Here is a 19367-nt window from a genome sequence, read left to right as displayed (position 1 = left end):
ATATATATATATATATATATATATATATGGTTATAATAGAGGGAAACATTCCACGTAGGAAAAATATATCTAAAAACAAAGATGATGTGACTTACCAAATGAAAGTGCTGGCAGGTCGACAGACACACAAACGAACACAAACATACACACAAAATTCAAGCTTTCGCAACAAACTGTTGCCTCATCAGGAAAGAGGGAAGGAGAGGGAAAGACGAAAGGATGAGGGTTTTAAGGGAGAAGGTAAGGAGTCATTCCAATCCCGGGAGCGGAAAGACCTACCTTAGGGGGAAAAAAGGACGGGTATACACTCGCACACACACACATATCCATCCACACATATACAGACACAAGCAGATATATATATATATATATATATATATATATATATATATATATATATATATATATATATATATTCTCTTGAAAGCAACTGAAGATGCTTGTTGAACCAACAAAACTATTCTCATTTTTCTTCACAATTTGTGTTTGTGTGATATTGTAGTGCCTGTGTTATTCCTAACGGGGAATTCATACATGTCTGAAGGAACAAGCACTCTGAGATAATAGGCACCATGAAATGTATTCACAGTTGTGAATATGGATGACCACTAGCTGTATAATGGAATGACAAGGATGAAAATTTCTACCGGACTGGGAATCATACCCAGATTTCCCGTTTATTGCAAAAAGTTGTCTTACCTTTTTTTTTTTTTTGAAGGACCTCGTCTTCATGCCAGTGACTGTTAGAAGCTTTTATTACACACTATTGCAATTTTGGCCTTAGGCCATTATCAGGTGCTGCTGAAAAATGCATAATGTTTAAAAAGTTATTTTACAGATTCATTAGCTGGCCGCGGTGGCCGAGCGGTTCTAGGCACTTAAGTCCTGAACCGCGATGCTGCTATGGTCGCAGGTTCGAATCCTGCCTCGGGCATGGATATGTGTGATGGCCTTAAGTTAGTTAGGTTTAAGTAGTTCTAAGTCTGGGGGACTGATGGCCTCAGATGTTAAGTCCTATAGTGCTTAGAGCCATTTTTTGAACCAGATATATTATGTATCACGAAGTTGTCCAATTATACACAACATTTTAATTATCTAGCCGTGTTACTTACATATTATGGGTTTAAGCCATGTCAACATGATGTAAGCTGACACATTTGTATGTCATTGTCAATACTGTTAAATACATTCGTGATATTGTTGCACAGTGCGAGCACATGTATTCAGACATCGTTAAACAACATAATCTGTCAGTGCACATGTTCGTTAAACCATCACTAGTCACAAATGCATTAGACCACAGCTGCAGGCTACTGTTTGCTGGCTACTAATAACCGTTTTCGTGCATAAACGGATCACAGATATTGTTTTGCATGTGTGGACCGCCATTGCAGTCGAACGTCTGTACTAAGAAGCAAAGGGTGTGCCATCGTTGCACAATTATGAAGTCTACTATAAAATCTTATGTGACTTATTCTTAAACGATCATAGATAAACATGAGGATTACACATCGAATTACATACACAGGGGTTATACATCGTTACACATAAAATCTTACTTACAATTTTATTAGTTGCCTTACCATTTGGCTATCTCAGCCAGACTCAAACTTCCGTATGTTGTCAAGCATGTGCCTACAACCTGTACTTGTATGTCCATTATGTATATTCCCATACGGGGAAACATTTTACTTGAAAGTTGCTTACCTGGTGTCGGCAGATAAATACAGTATTGAAATGCCTTTGTTATTCTGCATAAGGATGCTTATTCCTTCGAACATGCATTTCATGTATTTTGTGATGGCTTTAGTCACTGCAGTGTCTATTCCTTTGGACGTGTATGCATGTCTGAAGGAACATTGCATCGAAATTCAAAATAACACAGGCACTGCAATATCGTATTTATCCACTGACACTGGGCAAGTGGCTTTCAAGTAAAATGTCATCCCTGTATGGGAATATACATAATGGATCTATGAGAATGGGTTGTAGACACATGGTTAATGACATATGGAAGTTTGTGCCTGGCTGTGAGTCATGCTCAGATAGCCATATGGTAAGGTGACTGGTCGCAATAAGCGGGAAATCCAGGTTTGAGTCCCAGTCTGAAACAAAGTTTTGTTTTTGTCATTCCATTACACAGATGATTCACAACTGTGAATATATTTCATGTACCTGCTTTTATGGTTTTTTGTCTTGCCAGTATGCAAGAAGTGTGTGCTGTAACCCATACCTGAATTGAGTGCTATTATAAATGTTATTGGTAGTGTTTAGTTCAGTCATCCACTGATGTTCTGTAAACAATTACTGTGTTGTGTGCAGGTTGTCCAGCAGGTATTTGAGAAGCTTTCTGTGGATAACGAAGGTCGCATAAGTCTGCAAGAATTTCTACAACTGTTTCGGAATGCTGGAAGTTGGGCAACAACTGTGGGTGTAAGTGTGTCACCGTCGCTTGTGGAGAAGGATGCAATGTGTGGCCATTCTGGATCGAGAACTTCAGGAGCAGTTGTTGGAGATCCTGATGAGACAGGCGATGTGAATAAGGAACTACACTTCCTAGCTTTGGATACAAACAACTCAGGGTGAGAATCTGAAACTGCATTGTTTGTACAGATTTATGAAGCTACAAGTTGATGAGGAAACAACTAGAATTTGGAGGAGGAGGGGGCAGGGCATTTAGGCAGCAGCATGCTACTTAGTTTTCCTGTAATTATTATTATTATTATTATTATTATTATTAAGGAATAATTTGGATTCCTTATTCATGATTCTGTAGCAATATTTTTTTACAATATTTATGCCCTACCTAAAAAAAAAAAAAAAAAAAAAAAAAATGAAGCACCAAGAAGACATGGTGAGATGTCAGTGTAACTTTGTACATAGACAAACTATCAGCAGATGTAAATAATGAAGTTTTATTTCTCTCTGGGTGGGTAGAACTGCTCCCAGAGTGATTAATGTCATTTGTATTTAGTGTTGTTACCAGGCTGGTAGGGCTTATAAGAGGATGTGAAATTTTAAGTGAAGGACGCAGAGATGCCACATACTTGTGTGGGACAGAAGTAAGAGCACCTGACAGAATATTAAAGGGGCATCATTGTGGGTCTCCATTTGGATGGCTAGACGAACCATGGAGCATCCATGGTTGTGAGGCATTTCATTAAACAGTGCTCGATATGGGACTGCATGGGAATATGAGGGCAGACATGCTCGTCATCTGGTTCCAGTTGATCACATCTGGCTACCATAAAGGAGGATCACTGTATTGTGCACCAGGCACATGGTAACACTTTCACCTCAGCAGCTGCCATCAGAGAACAAGTGATAGACTCCCTGGAACATTCTGTGTCATCCTGCACCTTTAGTTGGAGACTAGCAGCATCCACACTAGGGAATTACCACCCCATTTGTCGACTGCCATTAACACTGCTACAGAAATGGCCATGTTTGCAGTGGTGCCATGAGCAGTAAGCATGGACTGCTGATGAATGGTATTGCATCATGTTTAGCACTATCCTGGATGACCATTGTTGACAAGTATTGTGAAGATGCAGAGAGACCCCCATTCTTCCAATGTTTTGGAGAGGCACAGTGATGTTCTCCTACTGAGATGGTGAGAGGAGCCATTGGATATGACTTCAGGCCACAGCTGGGAGTGATTGATGTGATAGTGTTGTGGTGCCATTTTTCAACAGGACAGTGCTTGTCCACACAAGGCACATGTCCTTACGAACTGTCTGCATGGTGTTAAGGTACTGCCATAGTCAGTAAGATCACCAGATCTCCCCCGATAGAACATGTGTGGAACCGGATTGGGCATCAGCTCTCCATCCCATGGGTTTCGAAAAAGACGGTCGTGTGAAACCCAGCTCGCGCTATTCGTCCACGAGACTCAGAGGGCCATAGACACGGGTTCAAAGGTAGATGCCGTGTTTCTTGACTTCCGCAAGGCGTTCGATACAGTTCCCCACAGTCGTTTAATGAACAAAGTAAGAGCATATGGACTATCAGACCAATTGTGTGATTGGATTGAAGAGTTCCTAGATAACAGAACGCAGCATGTCATTCTCAATGGAGAGAAGTCTTCCGAAGTAAGAGTGATTTCAGGTGTGCCGCAGGGGAGTGTCGTGGGACCGTTGCTGTTCACAGTATACATAAATGACCTTGTGGATGACATTGGAAGTTCACTGAGGCTTTTTGCGGATGATGCTGTGGTATATCGAGTGGTTGTAACAATGGAAAATTGCACTGAAATGCAGGAGGATCTGCAGCGAATTGACGCATGGTGCAGGGAATGGCAATTAAATCTCAATGTAGACAATTGTAGTGTGCTGAGAATACCTAGAAAGATAGATCCCTTATCATTTAGCTACAAAATAGCAGGTAAGCAACTGGAAGCAGTTAATTCCATAAATTATCTGGGAGTACGCATTAGGAGTGATTTAAAATGGAATGATCATATAAAGTTGATCGGCGGTAAAGCACATGCCAGACTGAGATTCATTGGAAGAATCCTAAGGAAATGCAATCTGAAAACAAAGGAAGTAGGTTACAGTACGCTTGTTCGCCCACTGCTTGAATACTGCTCAGCAGTGTGGGATCCGTACCAGATAGGGTTGACAGAAGAGATATAGAAGATCCTATGGAGAGCAGCGCGCTTCGTTACAGGATCATTTAGTAATCGTGAAAGCGTTACGGAGATGATAGATAAACTGCAGTGGAAGACTCTGCAGGAGAGACGCTCAGTAGCTCGGTACGGGCTTTTGTTGAAGTTTTGAAAACATACCTTCACCGAAGAGTCAAGCAGTATATTGCTCCCTCCTACGTATATCTCGCGAAGATACCATGAGGATAAAATCAGAGAGATTAGAGCCCACACAGAAGCATACCGACAATCCTTCTTTCCACGAACAATACGAGACTGGAATAGGAGGGAGAACCGATAGAGGTACTTAAGGTACCCTCCGCCACACACCGTCAGATGGCTTGCGGAGTATGGATGTAGATGTAGATGTAGATCCCAGTGCCAGTATCCAGGATATCGAGGACCAGTTACAACAGTTGCAGACCAGCTTGCCTCAGGAAAGGATACAATGGCTTTGACACCCTTTCCAAATGTATTGGTGCACACATTCAGACCACAAGAATTACAATATTATATTGCTAAGGGGACTCATAATGTCAAGCTCTCTGTAAATTTGACTTGAGATTGTAATCACTGAAGTAACATCATATACTCTTCTCAACTCATGAATTTTCATTTTGTTTCCTGCTTCCCTTCTTACAAGGGAACCTCCCCATCGCACCCCCCTCAGATTTAGTTATAAGTTGGCACAGTGGATAGGCCTTGAAAAACTGAACACAGATCAATCGAGGAAGAAGTTGTGTGGAACTATGAAAAAATAAGCAAAATATACAAACTGAGTAGTCCCTGTGTAAGATAGGCAACATCAAGGATAATATAAGATCAGAAGCGCCGTGGGCTCGTGGTTAGCGGGAGCAGCTGCGGAACGAGAGGTCCTTGGTTCAAGTCTTCCCTCGAGTGAAAAGTTTATTTTCTTTATTTTCGCAAAGTTATGATCTGTCCGTTCATTCATTGACGTCTCTGTTCACTATAATAAGTTTAGTGTCTGTGTTTTGCGACCGCACTGCAAAACCATGCGATTAGTAGACGAAAGGACGTGCCTCTCCAATGGGAACTGATAACATTTGATCACAAAGTCATAGGTCAACTGATTCCTCCACAGGAAAACACGTCTGATATATTCTATACGACACTCGTGACGGCATGTGCATCACATGACAGGAATATGTTGTCGATCCACCTAACTTGTACACTTCGTGAATGGGTAAAAAGATTCTTCTACCTTGCCCGATTTTGGTTTTCTTGTGGATGTGATAATCACTCCCAAAAAAGTGATGAAAACATAATGGTTTGTCACATAAACTGCAACAAATGAATGCAACAGTTTCACAGTCGCACAGTTTTCCCTGTGCTCTGTCAAAACATATGTTTTTAATGTTTTCAGATTTTCCTTGTGTAGACCGTCAAATCCTACATATGTCCAAGCAAATCTGAACATGTCCTGGAATTTTGGAGAGCGAAGTTGATTATATAAAAAATTAAAGTTTTCACTCGAGGGAAGACTTGAACCAAGGACCTCTTATTTCACAGCTGCTCACGCTAACCACGGGACCACGGCACTCCTAAGCTCACACTGTCCTTGATGTTGCCTATGTTGCACATGAACTACTCAGATTGTATATTTTGCTTATTTTTTTCATAGTTTCACACAACTTCTTCCTGTTTTCTCGACTGATCTGTGTTCAGTTTTGCAAGGCCTATCCACTGTGCCAACTTATAACTAAATCTGAGGGGGGTGCGATGGGGAGGTTCCCTTGAGGGTGTCTCATGTTTTTTCAAGCAGTGTATGTGAAGTGACTTGATTTCTGGCTGGGTAAGTGTCAGTCTACAAATCCACTAGGTGCAATCCTCTATCAGTTGCAAGATATTTTTTTTAACACTTGCTGCTTCTTTCAGCTCTGGCAAGCTCCATACATGTGAAAAATGTTAAGTTGTGACATGATTCGGAGCACTTGTTAAATGGTGGATCACTATAACAGCCAAAGTAAGTCATTCAAAAGGTCAGTAAAGGAAGGACCACACCAAACAAAGCACTGCAAGTTTCAAAGCAACCTTTTGGAGGACAGCTTTCCCTGTTTTAGCAACATTAGTTATGTTTGTGACTCATGAAACGTTGCAGAAATGTGTTGATTGTATTTTGCAAGGTAAAACTGCCTGTTGGACTGGCTCTGTCCAGTTTACACCTCTTAACAATGCCTGCTTCATGGACACCTGATAGCTTCGTTTTGCCACTGACTCTCCTGTTGATTGTTATCTGGGTTATGGACCTGGTCCTGGTTGCTTCTGCCAGTTAATATATAACTTGACTCATTCCTCATCCTCTTCAAGTGGGGACTGACAGAACATGATGTGTGAGTGCGTGAATGGATGAATGTGTGCATGCATTGACACTTTCTATCAATACAGTGTAGTACTACTGACACACACACACACACACACACACAGAGAGAGAGAGAGAGAGAGAGAGAGAGAGAGAGAGAGTCTATTTAGACATTTACGCGACTTTTATCAGCAAACAACCATAGACTTTGTTAACGGAGGCAATTATTTATTCTCGAATGATGTAGAGTGATTATTCCTCCTGAGCATTTGAAGCCACAGATCAGCATGCACTGCAATTGACAGTGATATTTAATAATTTAATTAAGTCTATTCACATTTCAGTTTGATGTGAGTGCTTTTCTGTGAGATGTCTTTCCTATCATCATTTTCATAATGTTTCTGAAATTAGTGCTCACAGTAGATCCTCCCCCCCTCCTCCCCAAGTATGTGTGTTGTTTTGCTGAAATTGCTTTGCACAGCATTATTGCAATAACTTACAGTAGTAAATACTTCATTTTCACCCACTTTCGGCTGACACAGAAAGTTAATCATACCAGATAAGGTTCTTCACTTTCTGTGCTGCCATTCATTCTTCAGTTTACTGTGATTCAAAAATGATAGTTATAATGTAAACTTGCAGATTCGAACATATTTGTAGGTAACATTCACAAGTACTGTTACACTATTGCTTGATGTACCCCATGGAAAATAAATGAAGTGTTTCTACTTCTGTGAACAATAGTAATGAAATGGATGGTGCTGAAGCAGTACCAGCAACCTCGTCATCGGCAGTGATGAGCAACAAAATTGTATTAAATGGCATTTTTACACACTGGCATTTGCTTGGTTGAGGATCTTCAGCTGATTTAAATTTCATACCAGACTATGTTAAATCAAATCCTCACCTATGAAGGCAGTGGTTTTGTTTCTATCTACACCATTTGACCAGAAATTTGAGCTGAAAGTCTCTGCTGGTTAGTCTTTTCCTCCTTCTAAGCTCTCTACTGAAAGTTCTCCTGTCCACCATGCAAGAGTACTACCTTTGGTAGAAAGAAAAATAAGAAAATTCGTGATTATAATAGTGCAGATATTTCATAACAAATATTCATTATATAATGATAATGTTTTAATTACCATAAAATTCATGACAAATTGAACTCTGTGATTGTCCAGTATATGTGAACATCTCATTAAATATCTGAATAACGATAATGGAAATTCCTGGATGAAGCAATATGTAAAATAAGAGAAAGGCAACCATTCACCTGCAGCAGACCAGTGTGTGGAGGACAGAGATACAGAACATGAAACAGCATTCACACTAGCTTCTGAGCACAACCAAACAGGCACTTAAATGCACACTTTCAGAAAAAGAGCAAGAGCTCTAAAGTTAGTGTGAATGTTGTTTCCTGTTATGAGTCTGTATACTCCATGCATCAGTTTGAGGTGAGTGGTTGCCTTTCCCTTATTTGACTCATTGAATGTCTGTTTATGTTTGCAATCAGTTACATATTTTTCTCTGAAATATTCATTGATGGTTATTGGTTTTGATGTAAATAAAATGAACCATGCCAGATGTCCTGAATTGTTGCCCTTGATTCAGCCTAGGGGGCTAAACAGTTTTAGTACATTGTAAGAGTACTGCTCTTTAAATTCATATTCGGTCCATAGTTCAGCACTTAGTTTTAACCTATCATGATTGCTCAACAGATATCTTAGCAGCATATTTTTAGGAAGTTCTTATGCTCTGGTCTGTGGTACCATCATATTTCACTCATATCTATACATCTCTTTCACTGATGTTTCCTACTGCTGATTTCCAAAATGTATTGTTATTTAATTTTTTCTTGTCTATTCACATGACAGGCTGGTCCCCGTGGAAGCAGTACTAGAGTTGTGGGAGACAGCAGGTATGTCTCCTGCAACAGCAGCTCGTCTTGCTAGAGATTTGGGGCTTCCAGAAGTGGGCACAGGTGGTCAAGTGCGTCTTTCAGATCTGGCCACTACATTGGAGTCAGAGCTCCCAGCAGCCCAGGCTGATGCTGCGGCACATGGATATAGTGCTCTGGAGCTCTTGCTTCATGCAGCCCTTGCTCTCTACCAGGCAGAAGTCCGTTGTCTCAGGTCAGACACTAGTATCTAATTATTAAAGCAAATTTGATATTGCTCTTTATTTCCCATTATCTGAGTATATGAGAATTTTTGATTAATTTTTCAGGAGTGAAATTCCAGTATTGTCGATGGATGCGTTTAAACTGAAAAAACTATTTGTATTTCTCCTCATCCTCGTGAAAGTGGGGTCCCTCGTATCCTGGAGCTGGAGTGACCCGTCCCTTCCTTTCTAATCTTCATCAGACAGTGAAACTTGAACTTCCCAGCATATTAAATGTTCAGGAAATTTAAGGTAATGCAGCTGGGTAACATCCTTGAGGATGTGGCTGCATTGGTAAAAGGCTCCGTGACCTACTTATGTGTTTCATGCAGGAATGTTGCCAGAGTTTGCCATGAGGTATGACAGGAACAAAAGAAGGTTTGTTGGCAATTAGCATTGCACAACCAATGAGAGAGCAGCAGACAGGTAACATGTTATGAAGTAATACATTCAGAAGAAAGGGTGAAACATTGCTGTAAATTAGGATTATAAATTTAATTGTTCCTTGTTTGAGTCACAGCTATTTAAACTGTGCTACTATCGCAATCAATGGGATATTTGAAAAAGCAGTGAAACATTTCTCTGCTCTATGTTGCTACGTAATTGATCTGCATGAGCACACTGAGTTTAGTGGATCAGTGTGTTTTTTTTTATTTTTTTTATTAGATTGTAGGAGACTAGATTAATTAGATCATGGGAGAAGGTAGGTGGATCAGTATTTATTAATATATTAAATGTGTTAATAATAAACATTGATCCACATACCTTCTCCCATGATTTAATTAAAAAAACATTGATTCACTTACTGAGTGGGCTCTTGCAGATCGGTTGCATAGTCATTTCACCATCACATTTGATACATTTGTGTATCTCTGCAATTAATCCATGAGACATGCACCAATGGATGACATTGCCATGCAGAGCTAAATCACTTAAATCAGTTAAACAATGGAAACATGAGATCAGAATGTTAACAGTCTACTGATAGATTGCTACTTACTGTAAAAAAGACATGTTAAGTTGCAGACAGGCATAATTAAAAGACACTTACACAAAGCTTCCAGCCAGAGCCTTCGGTCATGTGTGTATGAAGTGTGCTTGGTTGTGTGTATGAATGGCGTGTGTTTCTCTTTTGTTGTTGAAGGCTGTGACTGAAACCTTCATGTAAGTGTCTTTCAATTGTGCCTGTCTGCAGTTTAGCGTGTCTTCTTTATAGTAAGTAGCATCTATTGTTTTCTTTTACTGTTCACTTAAATCAGTCCACTTTATAGCACTTGCTGCCATAATCACAAAAGATTTCTTTTGAAACTCACTAATACACCAAAAAAGCAAACAAGACAATGGCTTCAATTTCAGTGCTAGAAAGACATTGCCTGTCTTCTCACCTCTCATTTGTTATGTCAAAGAATCATCCCATTTGCTATGCGAACTGATGTGTTGCCAGCCTGTGAACAGTAGATGAGCACCAGTGTGACTGCCACTGGCCCTGATCTAGACATTAATTGGCTGTATTTCTGTAAATTGTTTGAACTTCCTCAATGTATCTCTCTTTCCTCCCTGAGGAAGCAACTAAGGAACCAATAGTTCCAAAAGCCAGGAATAGTTTTCTCACTTTTAAATGTCTCTATTGGCAGTATGGGAATTTCACCTCCTGAAGCAATTGCTTATGGCTCTTTGTAATTTTAATTTTCTCAAGTAAATTTTTGTTTTGATATTATTAATTTTGCAATCACTTATATATTTTCTTGGAGGTTATGGTTTTGTTGTGATTTTAAAAATGAATTTTGCTGTTTTTTTCCTGTTGGCATTTAGTAGCTTTCATCTTGCAGGCCTCCTTGTTAGCCATTACATTTTTTCTATTCTTGACTGCAGTCATTTCATATTGCTCCCATGTCACTACATTTACATGCAAAACACTAAATTTTATATGGATATAATTTTCACTTATCTGCAATAAGAAACTTAAAAAGTGTTTATATATTTACAGATTGTCTTTGGAACACCTGCGTGGCGAAAGAGACAAACTTCGAGCTGATATTTTAGATGCCAATGAACGAGCCTCCTTGCTGGCCCAGGAGGTTGATGATAGCCATGCTCGGCTTGAACAGTCCAGTCAAATGCAGGTCAAGTGAGTAAGATATGTAGCCAGTTACATGAATACGCGTACCACAAGCAAGGAAAGGTGACAGTCTTCTACATTCAAAGGCCCTTGTGCTGATGATCTTCAATGTTGTTATCACATTATTACTAACCCATCCCTCACTCCTCCTCGAGGAAGGAACTATTACTTCCAAAAGGCAGGTAGTTTGTCTGTTGGCAGTACTACATATTTTTCCTCCTGAAGATAAGCACCAACAAACAATTTTGAGTCATAATATATTATTTTTCTCGGCTGAATTTCCCTTTGATAGTACGTGTAGAAGCTGTTGCAAAAAGTATGACAGTTTTTGCACACTCACCCTTCTTTTCAGCAAGTTTCTCATATTGTTACATCATCTTTTTTATTCCAGCAGAGAAAGAACTGTTGACTATGTCTTTCAATTAAGAATGCCCACAAACTTTTGATGTTGACTTTATTTAAATTAACATTCTCACAGAGTGCCTCCAGCAGTCCCAGACATTCGATAAACTTAAGCACTTAGAGTATGTTTATTTGGTAGGTACTCTAGAATCTGAAATTAATGTCTCTAAATTATATCAAAAGTTGCAGCTGCATTGTGGTAGTGAGCATTTCTCTGAATGGCATTAAATTCTTTAGAAAAAGAGAAAAGGATTCTTTGCAGTAACTTGATGGTGTTTGTAGTAACACATACTCCAAAATTGTGTTATAATGTTTTTGTTTCACTCTTCTCTTGGCAGTACTTCATAACCCAGAAGAAAGTAAAAATAACCTTACAGATTAAGGCTGAGACCCTTTTTTTTTCCCCCCCACAGCACATTTGTGTGTCTATTATTAGGACTGTTTCTTGCTTCCAGATCCGTAATGTCCCAATTAGGTTGCATCTCCTGCAACAATATGACTGAAAGCTGCCTCTTACAGCATTACATTACAAGTGGATGTGGAAATGTGCACGTTATTTTGTGTCTATCATTCTGTGTGTTAAGTTCCCATCACACACACACACACACACACACACACACACACACACACACACAAACACACTTACCAGTGGTATAAGTGGTTCGAATATTAATATTTGACATCTTCATCAAAGCCTCTACAAAAATGTCAATTCTCACAATTGTAGGTATTGACATGACCGACCTTCGCATGTGTGTTCACTTCATGGGAGTTCAAAATCCCCGAAATGTTTACAGCATGTAATATTATCAATTTTCTGTTATTTTTTGAAAAAACTTTAAAACATTATCCTTCTTGTAAATAATAGTAAAAATGTTAGTGGCTATTTTGACTATTTAGTCTCATAAAGTAAATGTGAGGATTTTCTCTTTGCTGCCTCTATATGGCTTCCATCTCTATTTACCATTACCCATTTTCCATTTATACAAAAATGCTTTCACAGCTGTAACTCTACAAAATTTCAGATAAGTTTCAAAGTTGGCTATTCCGTTTAAAGAACAATCAAATAAAAGGATTGTTTTAGTAGTATGTTATTGATAATTATATTTGACTGTTATAAGTGTTTTGTTGGAATGTCATTATATTAACTATGTTATCTGTAAATTGAGTTTGGAGATAATTTTGAGGTAGTTTGACTTCAGTCCTTTATGTTTAAATAACTTTATCCACCTCTACAGGACATTGTAGACAGTAATGTCACATAGTGTAGGAGAGAGGGAACATCTCTGTCAAATTCATTGGTTTATTCTTATAAACTGACCACTAGAAAAGAACATTATTTAGATATTGTACCACAGTGCTCCAACATCCTCTGTACCACATTTTAGAATTCGCATTCACAGAAATTATGGAAGAGAATGTGATCAGTTGATCAAATATCATTTCAACGTCTATAATACCATTTTTTCAGGTAGCTGATTGATAACAATGCAATTATCTACCAGCGCTGTTCTTTACTGTGTTTTGGTTCACTGATATACTTTATCCTGTTATTTAATATCATTGAATTTAGTTTTATCCTGTGTTTATAATGTTTATGCCTCTATAGGCAGCTATGTGAACCTTTACACCCCTCTCAATTACTCTTTTTTTTTTTTAAAAAAAAAAAAGTAGATTGTCCGTTTGTCAGTTTTCCATGTTTCTGTGACTATTTGGTACCAGGAAATTCTGAAGTCAGCATACTTTTTCTGGCGTGGCTGACCATATTTTAGTAATTTGCACCAGTAGTTTCAAATCTAGCAGCTTTTCCCATTGTCACATCGTAAATCCTTTATGACTTTTAGCAAAATATTATTTGTGCTCTACTTTTTGATCATACCTTTACTTAATGTAATGTTTTTTTCCGTGTTTTATTTTTACCATTTTTTCAGATGCCTTCCTTTTTTACTTTCTTTCATAATTATATGTATAAAGTCTTTTTGTCAATATACATAGCTGTTGATTTCACTAATGACACAAACCATTCTTTGTGCATTTTAAACAATTTGTTTTTCTTTATATTAGGTCCCTTTGTTGCCCTTTTAAATTAATGAAATAAGCCAATTTATTTACAATACTTGAAGTGTTGCAGTGCCATCTCCCACTATTCAAGCCTTCTACATGAATAGTTTTATGTCTCTTCTGAAAAAGCCTTTTATATTCATGTAGTATTGTTCTGTCCTTATCTTCTGATTTATTGGTCTGACAATATTTCACTTCATATTAAAACTTAGATATCTTTCACTAACAGTCAATTTCTAATTGCCTGTTACGTAGTTGCTTGCAGATCTGAATTCTTGATTAACCTAGGGATTCCATTTGTGAAGATTGAAGTACTGGAATGGTTAAATAACAAGTTACAAGTGTCCAGTGTGGTATAGCATATTTTTTTAACAGCTACGATGATATGCAGTGATATTTTAATTTGCTATTGTATAATATTTTGACAGTTTTTGTTATTAGATTTTCCATGATTATCGTAAATAAATTGCTGTTTGTAGATTATTGGAGCAGCGTCATGCAGAACAACTCCGTGAAGTTGCAGAACAGTTAGGACAGGAACGGGAGCAGCTGGCTGCTCAGGTACATAACCTGGAACAAAGGTTGGCAGCACTGCATGAGGAAGATAGTCGACTGAGACAAGAATTGGCAGCCTTGAAAGTGGTGAGTCTTGTGGTTATGCTGACAGCAGCTTAAAGTCGATAAAGTCAACAACAGCTAAATCAGATACCCAGTTTTTCAAAAATAATAGCATTTGTTTGTTGAAAAATGTCCATGTTCTATGTGTCATATATGAGGTTTATTCAAAAAATTCCGGAACATCCGTAATTTCACGCCAATGGTGTGTTGGAGTGAAATGCGGTTGGCATCCATACACACGCCCGTGTTTAATGTGTAACTACCAGAAGTTTCATTGATGTATGTCTGTTAGTTATTGTTCAGTGCTGTACTGAGTAGAACACTGTGTCACACAGTTTGTGAATTTCGAGATGGCATAGTTTAAGAGGAGCAATGCTGGCGGAGTTAAGAGGAGCAACGTGCCTGCATTAAATTTTACAGACGCACGCCAAATGATGCAGGAAGCCTACAGTGGTGAGTGCTTAAGCTGTACTCGGTGTTATGAATGAATGGTTCAGACAGTTTAGAAGTGGCCGGACGGAAGTTAAAGATGACACTCGTTCAGGATGCCTTTCCACAGCTACTGATGACCCGCATGTCAGGAAAGTCAACGAAACTGTGGATACCAATCAAAGACTGACTGTCCAAGAGATTGCACAAGAATGTAACATTTCAGTTGGACCATGTCATGAAATCTTGGAATGCATCACGTTGCCGCCAAGTTTGTCCTCATGAGTCAAGATCAGAAAGACCTTTGCCTCGCAATCTGTGAAGAGCTTTTGGATCTCATGAATGAGATGTTCCTTAAGAGAATCTATGGCCCCTGTGGACTTTTTTTTTTTTCCAAAATTGAAACCCCTGTTGAAAGGACGACGATTTGCAGTGATAGACAAGGTATAAGAAAATTTGCAGACAGCACTTCGCATGATCCAGGAAGAGGCGTACCAAGACTGCTTCCAGAAGTGAAAATGGCATTGGGAATGGTTTATCAATTGTGGAGGAGAATTTGGAAAAATTTTATGGGCGAAGTTCCGGATTTTTTTGAACAGACCTCATGGTTCAGTGAAATGTGTGTATGTAATTGCTGCAAGGCAGTAATTTGGAAACACAGATTAAATCTTCCTATGAATGGTTTTTTGGTTCAGTTTTTGACTAGTGCCTCTATTATTGTAGAGGGAAATAACCAATTTTTTTTCTTCTTAGGAAAAAATACACTGTTTTCTGCTTTCACTAGGTCTAATGAAGCATGTCTATATGTGTGCATTTTGTAAGGAGTGCTTCAGAGAAAGACAAATCCTTATTTTGTTTTTAGTTGCTATTTGTCTAAATCTCCTAACATATCCTGTCTATCAGCTGTACATGTTATAAAGTTTGGTTCAGATTTAGTGGGCCACCTGAACAGAAATTTTATTTTGGCCTAAACCCTGTTCTCTGGCCCTTTAATGCTGCTACAAATTAACATTGGTAAATGTTTCAAGTTTACAGCATGTGTATAGTATCGCTACATGCTACATATGTAAGGATCAGTTAATCTCACCCAGTAAATGGTGAAATTGTTTATAATTTTTTAGCATAGTAGGTTTATATCAATGGAAATCAGTTCCTGAGAAATAGAAGGGGATCAGTTGTTCAGTTTTGCATCATGTATCTTTTATTGTGATTTTATTTTTGTATCACATGTTTTACTTGCTTATATACTTGTTCCCTTTCTTGACAACAAAATGCGTGTAATTCATTCTTTAATTACCCAATGTCTTGTGGCTTTTCCCTCCACCTTGCATCTCTCTGATCCGAAAATTATTTCTAAAGATAAATATGCGACATCAGTTTTAAATGTTTATTTTGCTCCGTCACTATCTTTACTTTTCATTCTACATCAGTGTTAGTTTTCTTTTATATAGTAGATTGAGCTTTCTTTGCAATGATCTTATCACAACTAAAATGTGTGTGCATTGAAGTAGTAGCAAAGCAGAGACTGGACAATCTTTCTCTCACATCTAAGGAAGAAAAGAAATGTTCTGCTCTGACATTTAGTATCCTGCTATGTTAATTTATAATTTGCCATACCATAATATCTTCCTTTTCAATTAAACTTTTTCAATGATACAGGAAAATGAAGCAGTGGATAAAGAAAACCAAAGTCTCTTGGAACAGTTAGAGGAAACCAGAAAAGCCAAAGCTAGCCTTCAGAATGAGTTGGAATCACTAGCTTCACTTCAGCAAAAGGTATGATCTAATGGCAGATGCAATAAATTTTAATTTTTTATAATTACTGATAAGTGGATGTTTCTTTGTGTAGGGCATGGAAAAAGTGGTTACTTTTGTTCTTTTACAATTAGTGCCCAAGTTTGATTTGTATCTCTTAGGCATACTTGTCTGAATCTGTCAATATTACTACTCTCAACCTTGCAGGGAATTAAGTTCATACAATCTTCCTTGCTTGTTTGGAGGCATTAAACTTAATTGTTATTCAGCACATGAATATGTGCATGTGATATTTTTTATGTAGTGCATGATACCAGGTGGCTGTAAACAGTGGAACATCTACATCTACAAACATACTCTGGAAGTCACCATACAGTGCATAGTGGAGGATGCCTTTTACCACTGTCAGCCATTCTCATCCCATTCACATATCGAATGAGGGAATAATGACTATTTACATAGTTCTGCGCAAGCTCTGATTTCTTATATCAAGACTTTGTGGCCCTTATGCAAGATGTATACTGGTGGCAGTAGGATTGTTGTGTATCTTGTTGCAGATGCCGGTTCTCTAAACTTTCTCATAATGTATAGTGAAAAGAACATCCAGAGATACCAATTTGGGTTCATGAAGCATTTCTGTAACACTTTCATGTTGATTGAATCTGTTGGTAACAAATCTAGCACTACACCTCTGAATTGCTTGCATGTCTTCCTTTAATCCAGCTTGGGGGGGGGGGGGGATCACAAACGCTCTAACATTACTGAAGAATGCATCTCACAAGTACTATGTTTGCAATCTCATTTATGGATGAGCTAAACTTTCCTAGAACTCTCCCAATAAACCAAAGGTGAACATTCACCTTTTCTACAACTAACCTTAAATGCTCATTCCATTTCAGGTTAATTTCCAACATTACACACAGATATTTAATCTATGTGACTGCGTCATGCAGCATGCCACTAATACTGAATTTGACACTATTGTGTTGTTTTCCCTTGCTATCTTCATTGACTTCTTATTTCCCCGCATTTAGAGGAAGCTACCATTCATCACACCATATAGAAATTCTATCACATCATCCTGTATCCTCCTACAATCACTCAAAGATGACATTTTCTTGTATACTACAGCACCATCAGCAAACAAGTCTCAGATTGCTGGCCACACTATCCATCAGATCGTTTATGTACATAGAGAACGAGAATGGTCCTGTCACACTTCCATGGGGCATCCTGAGAATATGTTTGTCTTTGATGAACACTTGCTGTCCAAGATGGTGTATTGGGCCCTGATAGTGTGTCTTCAAGTCTCTCAAATATGCTGTGATTGGATAGACAAAAAATCTACTCACCAAGCGGCAGCAGGAGAACACACATATAAAAGAAGGTCTTACTTACAGAAGCTTTCAGAGCTAGTGGCTCAATCTTCTGGCAGATGGGTTGAAGGGGAATGAAGAGAGGTGAAGGGAAAGAAACTGTAGAGGTATAGGAACACGGTTGAGTTCGGAAAAGCCACCCAGAACCCCGGGTTAGGGGATCCTTCTCATCCTGTCCAGTAAGTCTCCCATGACCCAGGGTTCTGGATAGATTTTCGAACTCTACCCTTTTCCTAAACCTCTCAAGTTTCTTTCTCTTCAGCTCTCTTTCTTCCCCTTCAGTTCTGGTGCAAGAAGAAGCCACTGTCTCCAAAAGCTTGCATAAGTAAAACTTTTTTTATGTGTGTGTTCTTCTGCTGCCACTTAGTGAGTAGATTTTTTTTATCTATCCAATTACATTATATTGTCAAAATTGATTATTTTCATTGAGGCATATTCTTTGTACTCAGACCTTTGTTAAAAGTATGCACTGTGGTATTATGACAAATACTTCCTGGAAATCTAGAAATATTGCTCTGCGTCCATGCTTTGCAGGATATAGTGTGAGGAAAGGGCAAGCTGAATGTTGCACAAGTGGTGCTTTCTTGTTCCATGATCTAAACCCATGATGATATATGATTGATAATCCAAACATCAAAACTTGTGTCACTTATTTCTTTAACATTTCACATGTATAAAAGCCTGTTTAGTTTCACAAATTCTACACAACTGTAGTAAATGACACATAAATTACAGAAAGAAATTCAGCAGTATCAGGGTGTATACACCCAGGAAATCCGGGAATTTTTAATCGGGGAGAAAAGCGGAAATAACCTGAGAATTTTTTGAAATTCCGGGAATTTTTCATTGTTTTAGTTTTCAGTTAAATTCTTGGGATTTTAACTGGTAATAACTGATACCCTGCCAAAAAATATTACTGTATCCCTCTACTGCAGAATAATACTGCAGCAGTAAAACATACGCGAGAAAAAAAAGCAACAAACGTTAGTTGCAAAGGAAATGCTCCTTTTACAATAACAAAGCAGTGTGCACACACAAGCATCTCCCAACAGCTAAATGTGTCAAAGGCCTTAGGACAAAGACTATGCAACACTTAGTAACAACAAACTGCTTCCAATGAGTGCGACGTGAGATTAGTGTGTTGCCAGAGGGCTCAGGTGCATGCACAGTCAATCACATATGAGCAGTACCCTCTCCCACTTCTGGCTGCTTGAAGCCAGATGCTAAATAGAATTTTTTTTTTTTTTTTTTTTGTACGTCCAAGCAGCCAGATTCGTGCATGCATGATCAGTCTGAGTTGTTGTGTGTGTGTGTGGGGGGGGGGGGTGTTAGTCTCCACATGACCCCTGTTTACGTTTAGTGATTTTGCTGACAGCATAAATCAGCAAGAACTATACAGAGTACAGGAAGAAGCTGGTATATGTGCTAAACTAATAACACTAATCAGAATGACAATGACAGAGACAAGAGCAAAAGTAAGATCCCTAG

At 38.5% G+C, this 19367-nt stretch overlaps 1 protein-coding gene across 1 annotated transcript in view; it reads left to right on the top strand.

The window, feature by feature from the left end:
* The window catches only part of LOC126195573 (ninein-like protein), a 143946-nt gene that overhangs the window by 23498 nt on the left and 101081 nt on the right, over nt 1–19367 (top strand). The window contains exons 5-9 of the mRNA XM_049934199.1: nt 2323–2582; nt 8834–9091; nt 11107–11247; nt 14181–14343; nt 16408–16524. Of these exons, the coding sequence (XP_049790156.1) occupies nt 2323–2582; nt 8834–9091; nt 11107–11247; nt 14181–14343; nt 16408–16524 (939 nt within the window). The remainder of the gene's footprint in view (nt 1–2322; nt 2583–8833; nt 9092–11106; nt 11248–14180; nt 14344–16407; nt 16525–19367) is intronic.

This window comes from Schistocerca nitens, chromosome 7 (genome assembly GCF_023898315.1).
Source record: "Schistocerca nitens isolate TAMUIC-IGC-003100 chromosome 7, iqSchNite1.1, whole genome shotgun sequence".
Lineage (NCBI taxonomy): Eukaryota > Metazoa > Arthropoda > Insecta > Orthoptera > Acrididae > Schistocerca > Schistocerca nitens.
The sequence above is the reverse complement of the archived record's forward strand: the minus strand, read 5'-3'. Positions and strand labels throughout refer to the sequence as shown.